Genomic DNA, 8,890 nt, shown 5'->3' on the forward strand with positions numbered 1-8,890 from the left:
GGGGCGCTGACACAGGGAGGCGGTGGGTGCCCCGGAGGTGTCTGCCCCCGTGACCCTTTACCCCCTCTTCGGGGGCCCCCAGAACACAGCCCCCAACCCTGCACAGGCCTCTCCCATTTCCCATCCAGGTGAGCTCTGTTCGCATGCTCGGCACTTGGGGGTCCCAGTTTGGCAGCTCCTTCCCTAGATTGTAAGCAGCTGGATTTATTCCAGTGTCACCTTCTCAGAGATGCCTTCCCTGAGCCCCTAAAGTGGCCCCTCACACAATCTAGAATGATCTCACTTGCTTTAAAAAACGATGAACTTGTTTTAGGGATTCAAGCCACTTTTTTAAAACCCTCACCCGAGGGTATGTTTACTGATTTGAGAGAGAGGAACAAGGATGCGAGAGAAACATGGACCAGCTGTGGCCGGATCGCCCGACTGGGATTGGACCCGAAACCTGGGTGTGTGCCCTGACGGGGAATCAACCCGCAGCCTCCTGTACAGGACGACACCCCAACCAGCCGAGCCACCGGCCAGGGCTCGCTGGGTCTTGTCTGTTACACGGCCCCGTTCCTGGAATCCTGCTCAATAGCTGTTTGAGTGAATGAATAAAACCCGAAAGGTCACTGGCTCACGTGTGCCCCCCGCCCCCCCCGGCCCCCGGCTATACACTGCATGTTGGCGGTGTGCAGCGTGCCCGCCAGCAGTACCTGCTTCAGCTGCTGAGGAATGCCCCGTGGTATGCCCACTCCCAGTTAGCCACTCTCCTCTGGCTGGGCAATTCAGTTATTTGCAGTTTTAAAAATAAATGCCTAGAAGTGGAATCGGTGGGTCAAGGGGATGAATGTTTAAAGTGTGGGTAGAGCCCTAGCCGGTTTGGCTCAGTGGATAGAGTGTCAGCTTGTAGACTGAAGGGTCCCAGGTTCAATTCCAGTCAAGGGCACATGCCCGGGTGGTGGGCTTGATCCCCAGAAGGGGGCGTGCAGGAGGCAGCCGAGATCAATGATTCTCTCTCATTCTCTCTCATTCTTGATGTTCCTCTCTCTCTCTCTCTCTCTCTCTTCTCTCACCGATGTTTCTAACTCTCTATCTCTCTCCCTTCCTCTCTGTAAAAGATCAATAAAATATATTTTAAAAATATATATATATTAAAATAATAATAAAGTCTGGGTAGGCACTGCCAGGCTGCCTTTTGGAAACCCTGAGCCTCTCTGCACCGTTTCCCTTACACCCTCATCAGTGCTGGGCATTAGCCATCTTTAAAAGATCTTTGCCTGCTACTGTTTTCAGTTCTATTTTTTATGTAGCAGGTTGAGCAGCTTTTCATGTTTCTTGGCCATTGCTGGTATGAAGGTCCGACCCCCACTGCACGAAGGCTCCATGTCCCAGGCTGGGCTCCCGGAACCAGCCTCCCCCGGTCATCCCTGCCCAAGGCCCTGCACCTCCTCACCTCTGGCCACGGTCTCCTGCTTCAGTGGTACCCATTGGTGAAAGCTGTGGCAATCAAGGGGCCCTGGGAAGACAAGGGTTGACTCCTAGGTTCGGGGGAGCAGAGGAAGCCCAGGCCTTTGCTCCCGCAGGACACGGAGGTGCGGCCCAGCCCCTTCCCGGCCCTGCCCGCGTTCCTGCCCCTGCAGGCCCACTGAAAGGCCCCCGAGGCGGGCCGGGACTGCGTGTAGCCACGTAAGCAGTGCCCTTGTTAAAATGAGCCCACCCTCCCTGTGCAGAAATCAGCCTCCGTTGGGGCAGAGATGGTGAGTCTTATTGGCACAATATCCCCCGTGCCCGGCACACAGTGGGCATCGCTGAACGCCCGCTGAATGAGTGAGGGCTCCTGTCCTCCCGCTTGGCGACACTCTCATTCACTGCCCCTCGCCCCCCTCTGCCCCGCAGACAGGCAAGGCCTTTCCCTCCTCCAACTTTGGGGGTCCTCCGGGACCAGCCACTCACCCCAAGACTGTGGCCGAAGCCGGTGCTGGGGGCGGGGCTGGCAGCACTGATGTAACTGCTGACCCCCGAGTCCTGGTTGGCTGCCCCATAGAGCTCGGCCATGGGGCCGGGGCTGGTGGTGCCCAGGAAGCCCCCTGTGCGGCTGGGGGTGGAACCTGGAGGGGGAGCCATCGTCCAGGGGTGAGAGCCTGGCAACCCAGAAAGAAGACAGTGATAGCCCTGGAGCCTTCACACCGGTCGCACCCACCCTGACCGTGACCCCTCCCGCTGCCTCATCCCGTCAGGGCCTGGGGGTCCACCTCCTGGAGGTCCCCCAAGTCCATCCACCCCCCAGCCCTGGCGCAGGCCCCATCATCTTCGGACCGCCCCGCGGCCTCCTCACTGATCCCTAGGCCTCCTTCCCGAGCCCCTCAAGCCTTTCCCTGTGCAGCTGGTGCGTTTTCTGAAGTCCCGTCCCTCCGTCCCTCCGTCCCTCCGTCCCTCACTGCTTAACCGCTCAGTGTCTTCCCAGACCTGGCCCCGCCTCCCTCTTCCTCCCACACCCCTTCCCGCACTCCACACACAAAGCCTGTGCTCATGCCGTTCCCCCTGCCGGGAACTCTGTTCCTCCTCTTTGCCTTCACATTGAAAGTGAAGTCCTTCCTCCCAGATGCCTTCCTGAGGCCTGGAGCTCCTCTGTAGCCGCCCCCCCGGGGAGCAGCACCCCTTCAGAATCACCGCCTTCTGAATGCCTGGCGCCCCCCAGCCTTCAGGCCCTGAGGACAGAGAGCGCCGGCCTTCCTCCTGCGGGCCCGCCAGGTGCTCCGCTAACCCGTGATGAATAAACAGTCAACCCCTCTAGAAAGGGGGGGTGGTGGCTGCCTCCCCGCCTCTAGACTTCTCTGCCCCCGGCACCCCTCCCTTGCTTCCTGCACCCCAGAAGGCCTTACCTGTTCCTCGAACCACAGCTGCCGCCGCCGCCGCCGCCGCCATTGGTCCGTATGCGGTGAGAGGAATGGCTGAAAGGAAAGGGGGGGCACTTCAGAGTGGCAGGTGAGGGGACAGACCTCACCCCACCGCAGGGGGCAGTGCGGCCCCAGGGTCAAGGCAGAAAGGACACAGGTGGGAGAGAGGATCGCGGCCCAGCCCTCGGCTCAGCCTCTGCTCCCCCTGGACTCCAGGGACACATGGGAACCCCCACACTCATGGGGGGGCACCTCAGCCTGAGCTGCTCTGAGCGTGGCCCACAGCTGCCCCTGCTCCAGTGTCCTTGGCCCAAAAGGAGTCCCCCAGCCCAAAGGAGTCCCCCAGCCCAAAAGAAGTCCTCCAGGCCAAAGGGAGTCCCCCAGCCCAAAGGAGTCCCCCAGCCCAAAGGGAGTCCCCCAGCCCAAAGGGAATGGAAGGTTTGTCCCTCTTCCCAACCCAGCCAGCTGGAGCCAGTGACTGACTGACACGGGCCTTTGCCTCAAGGTGCGGGTGACGGAGGTGCCGGCCCAGATCTCCCTGCGTGACCGGCTGAGCCCGTGCTGTGGAGGCCATGCTGCTCCTTCTGCTGCTGGCCTGCTCCTCTCCCCTCTCCTGAGAGCATGTCCTCCATAAACTGTGCATCCCATGTCCTGCCTCAGGCCCCGCTGGCCACAGCCAGCCAGAAGCAAGCTCCGCCTCCCCCAAATCCTCTCAGCCCCTCCTCGGGTCCCCTCCTCAGACACAGGGATCTTGCGATTCCCTTTGTTTGCTTTCTACCTCCACTTGCTCCTCCACAGTGCCTAGCACTCTGCCTGGTACACAGCAGGTGTTTAATAAATGTCCACTGAAGGAGGAGAAGGGACCACAGCTTAAAGAACAGGTTGGCTGGAAACTGGAGTTCCTGGGACTGGGGTGAGCGCCCCCTGCTGTTTGGCTTTGTCACTGCAGCCCCAGAGAGGCTGCAACTCTGCCCAGAGCCAGGGTCTGCAGAGTTGGCATTTGCCCTCAGGGCCATCAGTCTCCCATCATAAGATGCACCCCTTGGGGCTGTTTGAGTCACCCTAACCCTGAGCTAGAACTGGGTCTGGGGCTAGGAATCCCTGAAAAGGTCCCTGAAAATCCAGGCGTGGCCAATGGGCTGGGAATTGGAGTCTGGGACAGAGCTCTCCCACATGTAGAGGAGGCTTGCAGAAGAGCTTCACATACTAGCAGTCGGTTTCTCACTCAGCTGTCACCTCCTCCGAGAAGCCTTCCCTGACCACTCTCACTACCGCCGCACCACATCTCCGTTCTGTTCTCCTGGGATGTCTCACCCTCTGAAAGTATCTTATTTACTTGTTTGCTTGCTTATTGCTTCTCCCGCCACAGCTCCAGGAGGGAGGACCTTCTCTAACGCACTGCTGTATCTGCACAGCTTGGAACAGCATCTGACATGATGCCTGTCTATTAAATGCATAACTGAAACGCCCGCGTCTCCTGAAGGCAAGAGAAAAGTTCAGGCCCCAGACTTCTAGGATGGACCCCTCCCCTGCCAAGACGCCCGAGGGGGGCGTTTCTCCCCTCCGTTCTTGGGGGGCAGGGGCTGGACTCCGAGGTCTGTTCTCAGGCACCTTCAGGCATTCCCACAAGGTAACGCGTGCGGCCAATCCGCACACATGCTTCTCACCACTGAGCTCACTTGCCTACCAAGCATTTGTCTCCTCTCTAGACTGCGAGTTCTGTGACTGCAGGCCCGGCAGGGTCCCACACAGTGGGTCCTCAACACAGCGTTCCTCAATGAGGAGGAAAGATACCTTTCCGTCTCTCCCATTGCAGGTTAAACCCCGACTCTACTCAGGGAAGAGCCTCTAACACCCCCACCTTCAGGATTCTCTACTCCCTCCCCTTTCTACACCCCATGCTTCCCTTTTCCCTTCTCCACTTGGGGGGACCCCAGAGCACCCCTTGGAAGGAAGGTCTCCTTGAAAGCAGCATCCATCCTCCACGCACGGCAGGTTGGGGGAGCCCGGGGTGCGGGGGGGAGAAGCAGGTTGAGCAGAGAAACTCTTTGCAGCCCATCTCATCTGTAAGCACCTTCCCTTCCCCTCGGCCTGGCCCCCAGCTCGGAGCTAAGCTGATGGGTCCATATGAAAGCTGCAGTCGGAGAAATGGCTAGTGGCCACTTGCCCAGAGTCCCCAGTGGGCACCCAGAGGCCTGGGTTTGCCCTGAATAGGTCTCATCTGGCCCGCAGTGGTTCAAAAATTTAGACTTTGTTGCCAACATTTGAAAATACAGTGGAACTTTGTTTCTCAAACATCTCGCTTCCTAACCTGACAACCCTTTCGTGCTGATACCTATATGATCAGTCAGGCATCTCTCAAGTGACAAGCAAAGGAGAGAATGTTCGAACGAGTCAGTTTACCACTGTTAACATCTCAGGACGTTGTGCTGTAAATATTTTTGTGGGGTTTTTTTTTGCCTTTGTTGCTGCTTATAATTATTGTAAAATTTTCATTTTTTACTATATACTTCCTCTCCTTTTTGTTAAATTTTCATTTCCATTTCACGTTCTTTTTGTTTTTAAAGTGTTCATTTATAGATTAGATATTCTAACAGACATGTACTGTATAGAAAAACGGTTAAAACAGGGAATCATTTGGGGGTCTGGAACGGATTAATTCAATTATAAGATTGCTAAAAATGATTTGGTTTTTCAACAGCCTTCGGAACAAATGAAGTTTGAGAAACGAGGTTCCACTGTAATTGGAAAATTCATTCAAAAACAAAGGCCGGGTTTCTGGCTTCTCTTGGAAAATGAGATCCAAATGGACCGGGTGTGCACCCCCTCCCCACAGGGTCAGCGGGGGCGTGGCGTGCAGGCGTGCCACCGGTTTGCCCAAGTCCCCACCTGGCCTGTTCTGCTCTGGGTCTGAGACCCTGGCTTCTTCACTACTGGGTTTTGGAGCCTGCGTGGTGCGTGGCATGGTAGGCGCTAGAGAAATATTTGCCAAATGGATGAATGAGTGACTTTGCTCAAGGGCCATGGAGCTGCACAGACTGGCCAGTGCCCAGGCAGCGTCTGCTGCATCCCCACAGCGGGAGGGCTGGCGGGCAGGAGAAAAGGGTCCCCCCTCCCTCCCCCAGGGAAGGTTCCTGAGGCCTTCTCTCCCCCCCACGTGGCCTGCGAGGCGTACGAAATCCGAGCAACTGACCTGTGAGCTCGGGGAGGACTGGGGCGCTCGGGAGAGGGGTCCGCTCTACACGGAATTCTAAAATGAAACGTAAAACAGCTTAGGAAGATGCAGGGGAGGCCCCTCGGGCATGGGCCGGGGGGATAAATGCACTCACAGGGACACTGGGTCGGGGGACAGGCCATGCACAGGACCCAAGAGCTGGGGATGGGGAGAGCACGGTCCCAGCAGGCCAGGGTGGGAGAGGAGACACAGACACAGAGAGGAGAGACAGACAGACGCAGAAAGAGTGAGGAGAGTTGCCACCTATACCCTGGGCACGGGCAAAGCTAGGCTACCATTCCTGGTATTTCTTTTTTTATATATATTTTTATTGATTTCAGAGAGGAAGGGAGAGGGAGAGACACAGAAACATCAATGATGGGAGAGAATCACTGATTGCTGCCTCCTGCACACCCCTTACTGGGGATGGAGCCGGCAACCCAGGCACGTGCCCTGACCAGGCATCGAACCATAACCTCCTGGTTCATGAGTCAAGGCTCAACCACTGAGCCACGCTGTCCGGGCCGATGTTTCTTAAAAGGCTTGAGATTGCCCCTCAACATCCCCCAGAATCCTCCTCGACTCCTAGTTTTGCGGGGGAAGGAGGAGCTGGGGGAGCAGCGTTGGTAAAGCCATGATCTAGAACAGGTCAGGCTCAGGTGGGCTCCCAGCTCCAGAACTTTCTAGTCGAGTCACCTTAGCAAGCCGTCTCTCCCCTCTGAGCCCGCTTCCTCACCCACACACGGGGAGCGTCAGCCCTCCCCCGCGAGGGCGCTGTCAGGGTCAGACAGCGGAACATGCACACAGGCCGCCCGAGGGGCCAGTGAGGCACGTGCTTGGGGACCCCCTAAAAATAAGGCCAAGAAAGCAAGAGCCTTGCAAACATGTGAGATTTCAGAGAAAACAGCGCTGAATAGTCATCGTGGGAGAAGTCAGATCTTGGCTGGGCTTCCTGCCACTATGTGAAGGCAGAGTGCTGTTTGCACTTTGTATCACAAATGAGGGTGGTGGTCACCCCGCTTTTAAGTTGCTTTTCAGCATCCGGGGTCTCACATGGTCCCGCTGGCCTTGGAGGGCTCAGGGGAGCACGTGGCACTATCCGTGTGTCCACAGACACAGCCCTGTGCCTTCTGCATGAGCCCAGTGCCCTCTCTGGTGGAAGTGGCAACCCTGCGGGGGGTGGGGGGGGAGACAGGAGGCCGGCCTGGGAGGAAGTTGCCATGCAGGGCCACGCTGGCGCTCCCACCCCCAGCTTCTCGGGATCGGGGAGGAAGGGGTGGGTGGGGAGAGGTGCTCCTTCCTCAGACATGCCCTTCCTTCCAAACATCCAGCAGGCAGCCCCCCAGCCCTAGCCATGCACCCCCAAACACCGCCCTGAGGAGTCAGACTGCCTGGGAGCCGGGACATGCTGGCAGCAGAGACACCGAACGGGACTCACCGGGGAACTGGTAGGTGTAGCCGGGAGCGAGGCCGGTGTAACTCCTGCTGGCGTAGGTCGTGGCTTGGAAACCGGGGTAACCTGATGGGGCAAGGCGACGCGTGTCAGATGCCTCACCCTGGTCAGCGGGAACTCTGAGCCACTCATTTCCCTCCCAGCTCATCTACCAGGTAACAGCCAGGCACATGTACCGGACACCTTCCGCAGGCCAAGCCCTGGCCAAGCCCACTGCACGATCTTTCTCCTTAAACCTCATAAGAACCCTAAGCAATCGTTATCATTGGGAACTCTATTGTATAGATTGAAAACGGAGGCTCAAAAGAGCTGACACTTCCTGGCTAAGAATAATTCAAACCCTTGCCAGGCCCTTCATGCTCTGGCTCCTGCCTTCCTCCCATCCTCATCATACTCTGTCCCCGGTCACTCTGCTCCAGCCACACTGACCTCCCTACTGTTTCTCAAGTTCCCCAAGCTCTTTTCCACCTCAGGGCCTTTGCATATGCTGTTCCCTCTGCCTGGAACACTCACGCGCCACCCCCTGCCCCTACCAGGTTTTCACATGACTGGGTCCTTTTCATTGTGCAAACCTTAGCTCAATGTCACCTCCTCAGAGAGTTACAATATTTATCGTATCACCCTGGCTTCTCCCTTTCAGAGCCCTGGAGACCATTATCTGAATCTATTTCAGAATTTAAGTGCTGACTTTCTGTTTCCCCCATCGTCTCCGTCTGAATCTCCAGCACCAGCACGGTGCTTGCATCTAACAAGTACTCGGAGCTGTGAGCCAAAAGTCATATCAGAATAATAACGGTGTAAATGGGATTCAGGCTCACATCTAACATGCTCCAAGTCACTCGCTGCCATTCTCACTGGCTGTCAGAGGACTCCCTTTTCTGCTTTCAATCTTTAAATAAGGTCGAAACGAATCGCCTTGAAAAGAAAACTTTAGGGAGAAACCAAGATGGCGGCATAGGTAAACACCGGAGTTTGCTGCCTCAAACAACCACTTCAAAAATACAACTAAAAGGCGGAATGGACATCATCCAGAACCACAGGAAGGCTGGCTGAGTAGAAGTTCTACAACTAGGAGGAAAGAGAAAAGCATACCGAGACTCAGAGGAGGCGCAGTGCGGAAGTAAAATACTAAGGTGCAGAGGCCCACACGGAGCGGGCTGGAGGCTGAGGGGCGGTTGTCGTTTTCAATCGGGAGGGAGTCTCAGGCTCTGAGCTCCAGTTCCGGGCGAGTCTCTGGGGACCCAGACTCATACGGGAGAAGTGGGATTATCTGGCATCGGGTCGGAACTCGAGGGCAGCTTTCTCTCTGAGGGGCTTGCGGCGATTGCCCAGACACTGAGAGGG

At 56.8% G+C, this 8,890-nt stretch overlaps 1 protein-coding gene across 3 annotated transcripts in view; it reads right to left on the reverse strand.

Moving 5' to 3' along the window:
• Positions 1-1,088: 1,088 nt before the first annotated feature.
• MSI1 (musashi RNA binding protein 1) overlaps positions 1,089-8,890 on the reverse strand; it is an 18,414-nt gene continuing 10,612 nt past the window's right edge. Inside the window, exons 6-10 of one of the 3 annotated variants that reach the window (XM_015568169.1) lie at positions 7,532-7,612; positions 6,073-6,129; positions 2,865-2,933; positions 1,936-2,090; positions 1,089-1,498 (exon numbers count right to left, since the gene is read on the reverse strand). In XM_015568169.1, the coding sequence (XP_015423655.1) occupies positions 1,457-1,498; positions 1,936-2,090; positions 2,865-2,933; positions 6,073-6,129; positions 7,532-7,612 (404 nt within the window). In that variant the 3' untranslated portion in view covers positions 1,089-1,456. Of the gene's footprint in view, positions 1,499-1,935; positions 2,124-2,864; positions 2,934-6,072; positions 6,130-7,531; positions 7,613-8,890 lie in introns of all 3 variants that reach the window. The other 2 variants (XM_015568168.1, XM_015568170.1) reach the window with 2 other exon arrangements.

This window comes from Myotis davidii, unplaced genomic scaffold (genome assembly GCF_000327345.1).
Source record: "Myotis davidii unplaced genomic scaffold, ASM32734v1 scaffold803, whole genome shotgun sequence".
NCBI lineage: Eukaryota > Metazoa > Chordata > Mammalia > Chiroptera > Vespertilionidae > Myotis > Myotis davidii.